The sequence below is a fragment of the Asterias amurensis genome, chromosome 4 (assembly GCF_032118995.1).
Source record: "Asterias amurensis chromosome 4, ASM3211899v1".
Lineage (NCBI taxonomy): Eukaryota > Metazoa > Echinodermata > Asteroidea > Forcipulatida > Asteriidae > Asterias > Asterias amurensis.
In genome coordinates, this window is record NC_092651.1 from 12,539,404 (window position 1) to 12,555,287 (window position 15,884).

Here is a 15,884-nt window from a genome sequence, read left to right on the forward strand (position 1 = left end):
CTCATCCTAACTCAAGATAAGACTAGTCCTAACTCTTTGTGAAACCCACCCCTGGTTTCTTTACACAGGTACATTATATGTTTGTCATATACCATAGTATATAATAGGCAATTACGAATGTCCCCTATAATTAAAAAAAGAATGGCACCAGACTATTATTCCCTGCTAGCCTCAGTTTGGCTAATGTAGGAGGACCACAAAAAGACACCAGCTACTATATTATGTGATAAGCTCTGTATTTTGAGAGTGTTACGATCTTACAGTTACGTTTGTGGGATTTGAACCCACAAATTAACCCCCAAACAAATAATAACAATCGCCATCGAACCTAAATACTTAGTTTTGCCACTGATTTTGTTAAACATCGCGCAGCGCAATAATGGGATGGTAAATTTTAGAATCCAACCACAGAGGGAAGGGGTATTGACAATCAGTTCAAAATACCCAGTATCTCTTCTACCATCTACGAACAATCTTTCCACACCCCCCCCCCCAAGAACACTAATCTTCAACAGTCTCTCATAGATTCCAAATCATACCAAATCTTCAAAAGCAATTACATTCACAATTTACAACACAAAAGCGAATTTAGACGACTCTCTCATGACCTCCTGTCAAGTTCCTCAGCGGAAGGATAACTACCAAGTGCCAACACTCAGGCAACAACAAGAAATGTCCAGTTTTAGATGTAGGAGGAAAACCCCTAATTGGGGGAAAACCTAATCCGACTGTAAACCCAATCAATAGGAAAGGTTCTGGATTGAAAACGGAATCGAACATCGGTTTATCGAGACAAAAGGCAGAAAAAAGAAACCACTATGCCAATCTGGTGCCCTTATTGCAAGTAAAGCACTTTTTATAACACAAAATTCTATTGATTTATTCAAAAAAGTTAATAAAATTAAGTAATACCTTTTTAAAAAAACAGTCAAACTATTTGACTTAAAAAATACCAATTTACACCAATTAAGTTGTGATTGGTTGAATGAATAGCCTTAACACTAAAAGATATATAAATATATGTATATATATGACATTTTGTTATATTAAAGTTTAAAAGAGCAGTTAAAAAACTGATGACCGAAAATCTGTCTTAAAAAAAACCCCAAAAACTTTAGTGTTTCTTGAATAAACAGCTGCAAAACACTATACAAAAATGTCAATAGTTTTTTTTTATACTTTTATATAAGGATTGAGCATAAATCAAATAATTTTAAGTTTGCTATTTTGCTTTATTAAGGAGCCACCTTGAAAGGGTTTTACAAATAGGTTCTCAGGAGCAGACATATTTAAAGAAGAGTTATCATCTTTGTATGCAATCAGCATCAATATGTGAAAACAAAACCATGGTTTTGTTATAATGTATGCATGCATACTCCCTCTCATCAGGCTTCAAGTAAAATATACACAAAAGACAAATTGAACAAAGCTACATCTTGTTCCCACAAAACAATTATATTGCAATATTATAAAAATACAAATATACTTATAAAAAATATATGTACATAGTCAACAACAGCATAACTAGCTCCTGCAGAAAAAAACTGATCACAAAAAAAAGGTGTGACAGAGTTCTGCATTGCAATTAAAACTTAAGAGATAGCATGTACAGTGGACAGCAGGCCCGAGGCTAGCAATTTTAACATTCGACCAGTAAAATCATTGACAGACGAGTCAAGTATTTTTCAACTAATGAAACAGCATTAAAATTTTGACTTGGATAAATTTCAGTCAGTTCTGTAGGAGTATCAACAAAGGTTCTTTACCCATAAGATGAATGAGATAAATTGTACTCAAGTGTGTGTTCAAAGAAAGATGGCTCTGATGTAAAACTGTCATTTTGATTCTGGCCTTGACTTTTGAGCTACGAGCCTTGCAGTCCTTCAAGATCTTAACCATTCATTTATTCTTTGTAATTATCACAGTATGCCCACACACGGCTTATAATCTTAAATTTTGATTACAAATCTCATTTTCTTCTCACCAACAAGATGGACAAAATATTGCAGAACATCAATTTGCTTCCTTTTAGGGAAAATAACTTTGGTAAAATGTCATTTCAGGACATGACCTTTATGTTGACCCTTTTTACTGTCTGATTTGCACGCCCTTAAAGGTACTGCATACCTTTGGTAAATTGTCAAAGACCAGTATTCTCACTTGGTGTTACTGTGTCCCGACATTTTCATGCACCATTTAAGAGCTTGGAAGTGGCGCAACACATTTTACACTTTTTATCATTCATCATTGGATGTGATTACCGGGCAATATTTTCGAAGGACACAAGAGTTCTCATGAAAGACGGTGCCTGCTGGACACTGGCATTGGGGCACACAGGCCGTTGTCAGGCACTCTGCAGTATCCACTATTGGGTTTAGACACGTCGCCAGGCAGGCTGGCCCACAATTGTCATAGATCATGCCTTGGGGACAGCGGATATCTGTACAGTGAAAGGGAAAATATCGAAAAGCAAAAATATGAATCTAATATTACAAATAAATATGATTCTTCCATCCATAAAGCTTTAACATCTCATGTTTAGCAATAGACCTGGAGTTTTATCTTTGACAGGGATGGGCTACTTTTATGTTTTCTATAGCAAAGGTTGATTCACAAGAGCTAGTTGGAGATCAGGTGCACCTAATTTTCTATGCGTTTGTTTTTCATGATGGAATGATAGAATAGTCACAATAATTTATAGAATGTGGGTTCGACTCCTTGCCCCGCCATGTCGCAAAACTTTTGTCCTCGAGCAAGGCACTTTAATCATAACTGCTTCTCTCCACCAAGGGGTAGAAATTGGTACAGGCGAGAGCTTGGTAGTAAGCTGCGATGGACTGGCATCCTGTCCAGTGGGAATACAAATATTCAGTCATTTAATGCCAAGGAAACTGGGTATTAGCACCGACCTGATGAGCCAAATTGGCTCGGGCAGACTTTTTACTGTTTGACCATTCATCATCATGGTTTAAAACTATGCTAGGCTGTAATGTGATTAGTGTTATTGCATCCTCCAAAGCCACATGGTAAAGGCACTGGACACTATTGGTAATTACTCAAAATAATTGTTAGCATAAAACCTTACTTGGTAACAAGCATGAGAGAGCTGCAGTTGATAGTATAAATACATTGTAAGTCACGGCTCCCTCCGGTGTAACATAGTTTTTTGAGAAAGAGGTAATTTCTCACTCAAATAATAAAAGACTTCAGCTGAAGCCTTTTATTTAGTATCTGAATGCACACAAGGTAAATCAACAAGGGTGTTTTTCTTTCAAATGCAAATTCGATGACCAATTTAGCCAAAACTTTCACAGGTTTGTATATTTTATGCATAAAGTTGGGATACACCTAGTGAGAATACTAATCTTTGAAAATTACCAAACGTGTCCAGTGCTTTAAAGGCAGTGGGCACTATTGGTAATTACTCAAAATAATTGTTAGCATAAAACCTTTATTGGTTACGAGTAATGGGGAGAGGTTGATTATGAGAAACGGCTCCCTCGGAAATGACATACTTTTCGAGAAAGAAGTAATTTTCCACGAATTCGATTTCGAGACTTCAGAAGGTTATGTGGTCTCAAAATCAAGCACAAAACTTTGTGTGACAAGCATGTTTTTCTTTCATTATTATCTCACAACTTCGACGACCAATTGAGCTCAAATTTTAACAGGTTTGTTATTTTATGCATTTGTTGGGGTACACAAAGTGAGAAGACTGGTCTTTGAAAATGTTACCAAAAGTTTGCGGTGCCTTTAAACCATTCAATACCATATTGCTAAGAAAGCAAAAGGGTTTCACAACAAACAATTAGTACTTACTACAAGCACTGTCTTCAGACCATTTAATAGCCACTTTGTTTCGTTGGCACTCTAGGATGTACGCTGATATGGCTTCACAGTAGCATGGCTCATTGCTGTGACAGCTACATGCGTCCTGCATACACCATTCAAAATATCGGTTGGGATCCACCACAGAGTGACACATCTAAAGATACAAGTTTAAAAAGTATTGTCAGAAATATCTTATTAACTTCTGGACGATAAGCCAGAATAAATATTTGCTTTTCTTTCTTTTTTTCGGAGAAGAAATGGAGGTTCTGAGATAGAAGAGCCACCTCAACTTTTCCGAGATAACTTTACTATACTAGGCCTACTTCAAACTGAAATATACTTTTCTTCTATAAACAAGAAAATAAGTAGGCCTACAAGTAATTAAAATATATTGTTGTACTTCCTATTTTGTATGTTTATGTTATTTTGTGCATGGAGATACTACAATTAATAAATGTCTGTCAACACTTGGATACATTACAATAAACCAAATTTGTTTCATTTCAATTACTTTTATAACCTAAGCTGTCTATTTTCAAACTTGTGGCCTATGGCAATAAAATAACAATATAATATTCAAAATAAGCAGCTAATAGGTTTACATTTCTAAGAATACAAATGATCAACAATGGTTTTGACAAATGTAAGTCCTGAAAATGTAGGGAATATCAAAATGTGTGAAACAGGAAAGTTGCCATAAGGACAAACCGTCAGAATTAAAACACGAACACAATGTTGGAATTACATTGTTTGAGAGACTCTGTGGATATTAATAGTCAAATTCAAATTTGAAAGAAAAGCATCATCAGATATAAGCAATTATTCATTCAGATGAAAAACACATGGGGAATATGGCAGGAAGGTATACAGATAGGGAACACTCAATTATTCACAATATAAAAAAAGTAATAAACAATGAGTTTGCCACATCTGGGGAAAAGTAGATCTCCAGATTGGCAAAATATACAAACACATTGTACAAATTGATCATTTTCAATACATGTAAGCAATGAAATTAATAGATAATAAAAGAATATTAAACAATGAGTTTGCCAGATCTGGGAAAAAAATAATTTTCAGATTGGCATAAAAAACACACTGTACAATTGATCACTTTCAATATATGTAAGCAATGACATTGACATAAAATAATAAATACAGTGCTTGCCAGATCAGGACAAAATTATGTCGAGATTGGCATGAGAAAAAAACACAAACACAGTGTCCAAGTTGATCATTTTCAATACACAAAGCAATGAAATTAACAGACAAATATATGAAATGCAAATTCCTGTTGACCAAACACATGAAAAACAACAAATGCAAATTAATTGTGAACAAATATCAACAATATACAAATTTGTCAGCCTAATTCAGTTGTGACAAAGTAATCTAACATTTTTATCACAGTTCAATCAAGAAAACACTCAAAACGTTAAAATGATGTTTACAATTTAAATATATTGATTATATAATGCATGTTTCATATAGGGGAATCTTACCCCATAGGGAAATTAACACAGGCTAGAGCAGGACGATTCAAAAGAGGGCACTATTCTTAGAAGAATTATTCTAATAATAGCGCCCTCTAACTTAAGTTTGTACACAGTTTGCCAAAATGAGGGACAGAATCTCCTGACACACTAGTATTGTTTTTTAATTGACAGTTCAAACAAGAAATTTGAATTGAATGTATTGAATCTGTAGGCTAATGTTTTCTGCCTACAGAGTGACCAGGGTGCTTGTGCAATTCCTGTACTGGCACTGCAGGCCAAAGGCATTTATGCTTGCTGACTGCTTCACACGGCGGTGTTTTTGTGGCTGTAACCAATAACTGATTCGGTCTTTTGCCAGTGATTAATAACCAATGGCCAATTTTAACCGAAACAGCTATTGGTAACGACCGCGAAAACACACCTCTGGACGCAGTTTCGCACCTCAGATTGGATACGCGGCAGGGCAAAAACACAAAATCAAATTAATATCTACCTGGAAAGATCTCTGGCGGAGCAAACTGCATTTCTTCCTGATGTCCTTCAGAACGAAGAAACTCTTCCCGGCACAGACCGGAATGTTGTTGATCGAGATGGAGCCGAACTTCTGCCGAGTCTTGCCACGGATCTTGGCCACGGAGCAGTGTTTGTAGCCGTCTACCTTCCAGCTGTGAGCAAACTCCATGGCCGACCGACTCGGGAGAAACTGTCTCGTCGTACGGTCATCTTTGCGGTTGCCGTTCATGTTACCGCAGAGGCCACAAAGTGCCCCCGCGAATGTTTTCGGTGCGGACACTTCAATGTCATTCTTTTTAGACCAGCGGATGATGACGCCACGGTTGGTGGTGATGGTGATGCCGTCTTCATCTAAGGATGTGTTTGTTCGGGTGATCAGAACGTTCATTGGAGCGGCGTGAGTGTACGGCAGCTCAACAGGAACACCAGTAACCTGGGGGGTCAATGTTAAACACAGATGTAACATGAGCGTTAAAGGCACTGGACATGTTTGTTTGCTGTCAAAGACCAGTATTCTCACTTGGTTTGTCCCAACATACACGTAAAATAACAAATCTGCAAACATTTGGACTCAATTGATCATCGAAGTTGCAAGAGAATAAAAAAAAAACCCACCCTTGTTGAACAAAACTTGTTGTGCTTTCAGATGCCTAAAAAGGGCTTCAGGCCTGGTCTTTTTTAAAGTATTAAAATATTTCAGTGAGAAATTACCTATTCCTTTTTTAAAGTATTAAAATATTTCAGTGAGAAATTACCTATTCCTAAAGAACTACATGTACACTACTTCAAAAGGAGTTTCTCACAATGTTTTATACTTTCAAAAACTCTTCATTGCTTTATTTACCTTAACCATCCCGTCGTAGTTAACTTCCACCTCGACACAGTCAAGCCGTAAGAACACGGCACGCCGATAGAACTTCTTCTTGTTGGCCTCATATTGAACCTCAATGCTGAACTGGCTGCCGACGCAGTCTTGACTTAAGACGTAGCGGCAGTTTCCTGTGTTGTCAAATTTGTTGCCGTCGTAAGTTAGATACTTCCCACGGGTGGACACAGAGCACGTCTTGGATTCTGCAGAACGAAAATAAGTTGTTTCAATTTTCAAATTTGTGACTATTTTTTATTTGTAGCTTTGAATTTGTTTGGATAAACCTAGAAAGAAAATGAACACACAGAAACAGGAGGATAAAAATAGCAAACAAGAAAGAAAAACTGCACATAATTATCCAAGGGTAGCCCAGGGCCCAATTTCGTAGAGCTGCTTAGCATAACAATTTGCTAAGCATAAAATTTCTTCCTTGATAAAAACAGGATTACCAACCAAATTCCAATTGTTGCATATTGCTTGTTACTGGTACTCAGCTGTTGTTTGCTTATCCTGAAAATCACGTGGAAATTAATTGGTTGGTAATCCTGTTTTTATCAAGGAAGAAATTTCATGCTAAGCAAATTTTTATGCTACGCAGCTCTATGAAATTGGGCCCAGATGGTCAGGTTGCAGCGATAAGCTTTATTCTTCCTTACAGATTCTCCTGCTCATGCGTCCGCTGGTTGTTATGGTCAACAGGCATTTATAAAGCATGACGCCCCAAAGCTATGGAACAACTTCACTTGCCCGTATCAATACACCAAAGTACATGTTACTCTCTGATTTTGTTTAAAGACCGTTGGACACTACTGGTAATTGTCTTCTCACTTGGTGTATCTCAACATATGCATATAAGCAAACCTGTGAAAAAAAACACTTTAGTCACACGAACTTGTGTGCTTTCATAATGGTTGATTTTGAGACCTCAAATTCTTAATCTGAGGTCTCAAAATCAAATTTGTGGAAAATTACTTCTTTCTCGAAAACTGCATTACTTCAGAGGGAGCTGTTTCTCACAGTGTTTTATACTATCAACCTCTCCCCATTACTCGTTACCAAGTAAGGTTTTATGCTAATAATTATTTTGAGTAATTACCAATAGTGTCCACTGCCTTTAACAATCCAATTGAAAAGGATCATGTCTGTTAAGTTTTATGAATTCATTTATGGATTATTTTAGTCCGTTTTTAATTTATTTATAATAAAACTAGCATGTGAAAATCTCATTTCAAAAGGTGGTCACGTTTTTCAACCTCTCCCATTACTCGCTTCCAAGTAAAGTTTTATGCTAATAATTATTTTGAGTAATTACCAATAGTGTCTGCCTTCAAGAAAGTCTTGAAAACCCATTTTCTTTTCAACAATTTAACAGTTACCTGGTAAACACTCTGGACAGCAAGCCCCAGGGGCCTCAAACCTCTGCTCATTCTAAAAGTAACACACAAATACAATACAATTACAATGAAGAAAAATTATTTTGACAAGTGGTACTTTATAATGACAACTTCAATAGACATTAAATAATAGTAATAATATTTCATTCTCATAGCGCATTACATCAAAAAATAATCTCAATGCACCGTACATAATTATTACAGATACTGGTAATAAAATACAATGATAGTTTAAAATACATTAAAAGCACATTAAAACATTGGTACAACCAAAATTTATCCCTAAACAATGTTAAAATACAAAAAAAAAGCATTCATAAATCACATAAAAACAATATTACCTAAAGACTTGACGAAAACAAAATGTTTTTAGAGCAGACTGAGGACAAAAGAGAGGGTTTAGTAAAGGTTTGCAGTAACATAAATTAATGGGTAAGATTTGAAACTTTCATTGTACAGATAAAATCTAGTAAGGTTTCGTTATCATGAACATAAGTAGGATTTAAAATCTAGTAGGGCCTAAGGTTTGCAGTAACACAAAGTACACAAATAGGATTTGAAACTGCATGGTAGAGATACAATCTAGTAAGGTTTGCAGAAACACAAAGTACACAAATAGCATTTGAAACTGCATGGTAGAGATACAATCTAGTAAGGTTTGCAGAAACACAAAGTACACAAATAGGATTTGAAACTGCATGGTAGAGATACAATCTAGTAAGGTTTGCAGAAACACAAAGTACACAAATAGGATTTGAAACTGCATTGTGAAGATACAATCAAGTAAGGTTTGCGATAAAACAAAGTACACAAATAGGATTTGAAACTGCATGGTAGAGATACAATCTAGTAAGGTTTGCAGAAACACAAAGTACACAAATAGGATTTGAAACTGCATGGTGGAGACACAATCAAGTAAGGTTTGCGGTAACACAAAGTACATGAGCAGTATTGCAAACTTTGCATGGTTGTAAAAGAAACAACAGAACAACAAGAATTAGGAAACCTTAAGTTTCATTCATCATGCAATAAACGTATCATCTGAATCTGCATTACCTCTTTGCACTTCAATTCCGGACACTCCATGACTTCGCAGACGGCCATTCCCTGCTCACAGTGGCACATGGAGCATTCAAAATTCCACATGTCATCGGCCTTTACATGAAACAGCAGTAGAAACAAAAATTTAGTTGGAAAAAAACTTTATACAAAGACATCCTTCTTAGCAAAAGATCCGCTCTTATGGTATCGGGCCCAATTTTATAAAGCTGGAGGCAGAAAGTATTGCCTAACGATTTTCTGCTAAGCAGAAATGAGCAGGATACCAGTCACAAATTGAACATCTGACTTTGAATGGTAACCTCATTCCGGTGAGTATAATTTCGGTTTGCTAAGCAGCCCTATGACATTGGACCCAAGCATTAGAAAAGTCCAAGCTAAACACACAACTGTTTATAAAACACACACGTAGATCTTTGTCATTAGATTGGTTGAACAAAAGTCATCGTGTTTTGTTTATTTGTTAAACATTTTCCAAAGGATCTACAGGTAAGCTATACCGTGTGTCTCAAAAACAAAACTATACAATCTATGAAATGGCTGCCGAACAAAAAGTATATGATTCTGGGGGACAAGATTTAGGTGTATGGATAGCAAAAGGTCTCAACTTTCACATGACATCAACAAGTCCGAAAATACTTTGTGCCTGGGTGAGCACTGCTCACTTTTGTAAAGGGTATGAAAATTAGGCTGCATATGAATTAGCCCTCCCTTTTTGAGGGGCAAGTCCTTTGAAGCTTACAAAATTCAATCCAAGATGTCGGCTACTTCAGGTCAATGGGTAACCTGCCTGAAGAATAAGTAGCCAACATCTGTGACATTCCTTTTTTCAACAAACCTCGGTAGTCTAGTTGGTAAGACACTGCTTTAGAATTGCAAGGGTCGTGGGTTCGAATCCCACCAAAGTAACATGCCTGTGATATTTGTTCACAGGACTCGGGAAAGTACTGAGTATACAGTGCTAACACACATCGGTGTATGGGTAAAACCAAAATTAATATTCTTTATCCCTGATGCAAATTTAACATCTATTATATCGTTGCGGTACCCGCTGCCAAAACATAGGATTCAAACTGCCTCTAGCTACCGGGCAACCTCGGTAGTCTAGTTGGTAAGACACTGCTCTAGAATTGCAAGGGTCGTGGGTTCAAATCCCACTCGAGTAACATGCTCTGAAAAGAAACAGTTTGTAACATGGAAATTGCACAAGTAACATCACCCCATTCTGACTTCCTGTTCACTCATGCATACAAAAATGGTTTAATGAACCATAAAATTCACCCAGCAAACTCAAACTGACCGCAATATTGGTCATGAATTTATCATATCACCCTCAATTTTGTAAGTTAAATAATTGAAAGGCTAATTCCTGCTGACCTAATTTTTATACCCTTCACAAAAGTGAGCATTGTCACCCAGGCATGAATTATTCGGACTTCTTGGTGTCATATAAAAGTTAAGACCATAAGCTTTCCATACATATAAACTTTTTCCCCAAGAATCATATATATTTTATCATCGGCAGCCGTTTCAAATTGTGTATAGTTTTTTTTTGAGACACCTGGTATAAAGCCAACTTTGTGCGTTGTTACAGAATATACAAAGTCTGGCCTTTTGAAGTGCTTTAATCAATCTAAATTATTAATATTAAACTTACCAAATGAAATCTTCCTTCATGAGTGCAATATGAAACATCTGTACAGATAAATAAAAACAAGCAAAAAAACAAAGGGATTAAAAAACATTTTGATTACAATTTTCCGTTAAGTAAATAGATCATACATCATGTTAATTGTTTTGAAAAAGGTGGGCTATTTTTCCTATTTAACCATTTTATGTCCTCAAACTGCCCCAACCGACCTGCCTGTTATTCTTCAAACCGACCTAAACCGTCCTGCCTGTTAATCCTCAAACTGCCCTAAACTGCCATGCCTGTCCTCATATTTTGAGGAGTAACAGGCAGGTTGGTTTAGGGCGGTTTGAAAAGTAACAGGCAAAAAGATTAAGGGCGGTTTGATGGGTAACAGGCAGGACGATTTAGGACGGTTTAAGGGGAAACAGGCAGAACGGTTTAGGGCGGTTTGAGGAGTAACAGGCAGGACGGTAGAGGACAGTTTAAAGAGTAACAGGCAGGACGGTAGAGGGCGGTTTAAGGGGAAACAGGCAGAACGGTTTAGGGCGGTTTGAGGAGTAACAGGCAGGACGGTAGAGGACAGTTTAAAGAGTAACAGGCAGGACAGTTGAGGGCAGTTTGAGGAGAAACAGGCGGGACAATTTAGGACAGTGTAAAGAGTAACAGGCAGGACGATTTAGGGAGGTTTGAGGGGGAACAGAAAAGACGGTAAGGGCGGTTTGAGGAGACCAATTAAGAACTCACTACGCGGTAGTGAAGTTAATAACAAGAAGTCCCCTCAATCCACTAAAAGCTAGAGTAGTATTCCTGGCTGATTTTTCACCTTTCGCCCAAAGTAGTAGGACAGTTCTTTTCAGAACTGAGAAGTCTCCCGAATTCTGAAAATCTACCTCGCAATAGTAGAATATAAAGCAAGACAAGTTCTGAAAAGAACACAATCTACCTGGCAAGTACATATACACATGGTGTTACTGCAAACCAAATATATAACAGACATCTCTCCTTTCTATTTTGGACTTACCATTGCAAGAGTGACTGTCTGACTGTAATGCGTATCCATCAGAGCATTGGCAGTAGTAGGAACCTACCGTATTGGTACATTCATGTGCACAGCCTCCGTTATTACCATCACATTCATCGATGTCTGTTGACCAAAATAACAAAAACAGACAATCAGAAACAAAACAAAGATCAATAAAGCATTCAGTATAAAAAGCACAAAAATAACTCAAACAGCAATTGAAAATCCCTGTGAGCCTACACAGGCTTGAAAGTGTTTTAGATGAAAACAATAGACTTCAGGTAATTTATTTTGCGCTTCAACGATAAAAGGTTCTATTTACAGAGAAATGAGTGCACCATGTCACGTCATGGCAGCATCTATTTGTTTTTTATATTTAATACTTATATACCAAGTATCTGCAGGCCGCGACTAAGACCACGAAAAAGGTATGGAGACAGTTATGGGACTAAGACCAGGGCCCAATTTCATAGAGCTGCTAAACACAACAAAATTGCAAAGCACAACATTTCTTCCTTGATAAAAACAGGATTACCAACCAAATTTCCACATGATTTTCAGGATAAGCAAACAACAGCTGAATACCAGTAACAAGCAATATGCAACAAATAGAAATTTGGTTGGTAATCCTAATTTTACTAAGGAAGAAATTTCATGCTAAGCAAATTTTTGTGCTTAGCAGCTCTATGAAATTTGGCCCAGGTCTTGAGACCTAAACGATGATGCACATAGTGATATACATTGTTAACAGCGGGCCAATAAGAGTGGTGTTGGGAGTAGAAACCTGGATAAAGTTCATGCATTGCCTAAGCACGCTGGAAAATTGTGGCTTGATTACTTTTGTGATATTCTTGCAAGTTGAATAGATGTACATACACAACTCTTTGCTAGGTTAGGGTGAATTCTCCTTACTCATGTTCACTCATTTGTTGTGTCATTAAATTTTGTTTCAAGTTCTTACCATATTCGCAGGATCGACCCTTTAGTCCAGCAGGGCAGTTGCACTTTGGTTGATGTTCAACACTCTCGCAGATGCCCCCATTCAAACACACCATGGAGTGACAGGGATTGGACATAAACTCACAGCGCTCTCCTAAGGGTTGATAAAAAGAATTAAAAATTAGTTGATTACATAGTGCTTTGGACATCAGTTTAATGAGTCTAGTTGGTATAACACTGCTCTTGAGTTGCAACGTCGAGGGTTCGAATCCAACCCAAGCAGTATGCCTGTGATTTCTTTCACAGAACTCTGGAAAGTACCAAGTATACAGTGCTAACACACATTGGTGCATATGGTTAAAACCAAAATGAGTATCAGACTTAGTTCTTGTGGTTAAGTCATCATGATGGGGTTCACACTCCAGGCATGACATTTGTGTCCTTGAGCAAGACATTTAAAGGGGGCTTCGGGATATAAAAGTTTAAAATGAATTGAATAGGGTTAGGAAGACATTTTATAATAAGTAGAATATAATGATTTGCACAAAAGATCATTTGAAATTGTGTGATTTCCTGTTACTTCGTGAGCTAAGAAGGTCCGGAATTTAGTGTAGTCCAAAATTTGGCTCTATAAAATGTCAGACTGTATTAGTTTTGAAGTAAAAGGGAAAAACAGAAAGTGTTTAGAAGGTATGTTTAGTGTCACATGTCCCTATCATTTTGGACTGGGATTGTAGCCTAATGTTGGCACTCTTCCCATTTCAAATTGTTCCCCCATCTCCATTACCTGTATATCCAGTGGCACAAGAGCAATTCAGCGATGACCCGTTACTATGGCAACTGCCACCATTAAGACACATCCCTGAGGAGCAAGCAGTAGCCATCTGCTCACAGCCTGTCCCAGAGTAGCCCAAATTACAGTGACATTCAAAGGAGTCAACCAGATCTGTGCAGACTCCGTTGTAGTTACACGTCGTTGACAGACAGTTAGTTTTGGCTGCAATTATTGAGAGAAACAATGTTACACGATCGATAACATTGAAAATAATCATGGAAAACAGGGTTTTTGGAAGAAAAAACCCCAAAAGATACCAAATATGTGTCATGGATGTGCGCTATATAAATTGTCACTATTATTATTAATATTAAATATTTATTTCAGCATTAAAATAAACATTATTCACTCATGTTAAAAGAAAAAGGAAAACAAACAAACAGTAAAAAAAACCCAGTAAAACAACTAAGAGTAAAACAACTAAGAGTTCACAAGTTAATGACGAAGGAGAAAATTACAGTTATTTGCATGATATGTTGAAGTACTCTGTGCACCAATATGGATAAAATGTTTTGTACAAGGAAAGGAAAAGTATAACTTGCAAAGACTTGCAACAAAGTACAGTAAAACATCCAGTTTATAAAAGCTTGAAAATAACTCAAACTGCTATCAACTGCTATTTTTTGGCTGGTAACCTTACTCCAGTTAGCAAACAAAGTGTTGAGTTACTTTTGTTTGTGCCGTAGCATCTGGTACACAATTATAAGTTTTGTCAAAAGCATTGATTCAGATTATGCAAAATGTAACACTTTGACACTTATTAGGGAGACTTTTTGAAAGCTCTGCCACTAGAGGGCAACAGACCTACCAGGTAAGGGTGCACAGCTCCTATAGCAAACAATGGTAAATGCTAAAAATTCAAAACTACTCAAAAAATATTTAGAAGGCTCTCAGCCTCTTGAAAATTAAATCAGATACATTGTCATACAACTAAACTTCAGATTTCTTCTCCATTTTTGGTAGGTCAGCGTTTTGGATTTTTGCTAATTACCCTAGAAGAAACACTCCCAAAAACTCATGCACACCGCTTGTTATCCTTGGGGAACTCGTGTCCAGTTTGTCCTGTTCCAGAACAGTTTGGTTTATGCTGGCAATGTGTTATGAAAAACAAAATACAGTTTGGCTAAACCTAAAATACAAAATCAAAAACACGCAAAACACAAGGTATTTGCTGTCAGTGACCGTCACTCATGCTTCTCCTATTCCTAAGTTGTTGACATTACCTGGTGAAGAGCACCCTCTCTTGGTGATTGACAGATAGTCTAAAGTTTCCCATTATTATTTAAGATCTCACCTTGGCATAGACTGGAGGTTGGTGATATATAGATTCCACCATGGACGTTAGACGCTACTTGAGACCAAGTCAAGACGTTACCCGGCACAGTGCATGACGCATACACACGCTGAATCTCCGCTTGAGTCATGGCATAGTCCCAAATATTCAACTGTTGAAATCAAAATTGATTTAGTAATAAAAAAAATTGTAAATTGCCTAATCCTAAAGCCTCTCAGCACAAAGAGAATAATTGAATGTACAATATGAGAGGAAGATACTGTTACAAGTAAGCAGATTACAAATAAGCAGCTTCAAACAAATGAGTTTTTGAACAGAAACTTAGCTTAAAGCCATTGGACACTTTCGGTAAACAGTACTGTCCAAGGCCCACACTTGGTATATCACAATTTTATAAAATAACAAACCTGTGAAAATTTAGGCCAATTGGTCATTGGAGTCGGGAGAAAATAACGGGAAAACCCACCCTTGTTTCCGCACGTTTCGCCGTGTTGTGACATGTGTTTAAAATAAATCCGTAATTCTCCATATCGAGAACTGGTATTATTTTAATGTTTTCTCAAAAAGTAAAGCATTTCATGGAATTATATTTCAAGAGAAGTCTTTCACCATTATCTTCTGTAAACCATGTAAGTTATGTGTAAATCTGTGAACTTTTAATTTTTTTTTGTACCGAAAGTGTCCAATGGCGTTAATACAGTGTAAAGAACTAGCCTGGCTAATATGCACAGGAAGACTATTCCAAAGAAATGGAGCATTGTAAGAAAATTATCTTTGCCCATAAGAATTGGAAGAAGCTGGCAGTTAAAAGCAATGACTGCTGAGATGAACGTAAAATCCGACTAGGGGATTAATGGTGAACAATTAATTCTCTGGATTGCAACCAGGAAAAGTAAAATAGTGTATTGGTTTAAATTGCTTTGAAATATTTCTACAAGTTGTGTCAAATTTGGCTGGAGGTTTTATTTCGTATTCCTGAAATATCCGCAACACTTAAATTA

At 36.9% G+C, this 15,884-nt stretch overlaps 1 protein-coding gene across 1 annotated transcript in view; it reads right to left on the minus strand.

The window, feature by feature from the left end:
• Positions 1 to 1,162: 1,162 nt before the first annotated feature.
• Positions 1,163 to 15,884, minus strand: part of LOC139936745 (sushi, von Willebrand factor type A, EGF and pentraxin domain-containing protein 1-like) — a 44,559-nt gene continuing 29,837 nt past the window's right edge. The window contains exons 22-32 of the mRNA XM_071931652.1: positions 14,884 to 15,034; positions 13,542 to 13,751; positions 12,777 to 12,908; positions 11,816 to 11,938; positions 10,819 to 10,856; positions 9,159 to 9,257; positions 8,085 to 8,136; positions 6,685 to 6,911; positions 5,821 to 6,273; positions 3,820 to 3,985; positions 1,163 to 2,440 (exon numbers count right to left, since the gene is read on the minus strand). Of these exons, the coding sequence (XP_071787753.1) occupies positions 2,238 to 2,440; positions 3,820 to 3,985; positions 5,821 to 6,273; positions 6,685 to 6,911; positions 8,085 to 8,136; positions 9,159 to 9,257; positions 10,819 to 10,856; positions 11,816 to 11,938; positions 12,777 to 12,908; positions 13,542 to 13,751; positions 14,884 to 15,034 (1,854 nt within the window). The 3' untranslated portion in view covers positions 1,163 to 2,237. The remainder of the gene's footprint in view (positions 2,441 to 3,819; positions 3,986 to 5,820; positions 6,274 to 6,684; positions 6,912 to 8,084; positions 8,137 to 9,158; positions 9,258 to 10,818; positions 10,857 to 11,815; positions 11,939 to 12,776; positions 12,909 to 13,541; positions 13,752 to 14,883; positions 15,035 to 15,884) is intronic.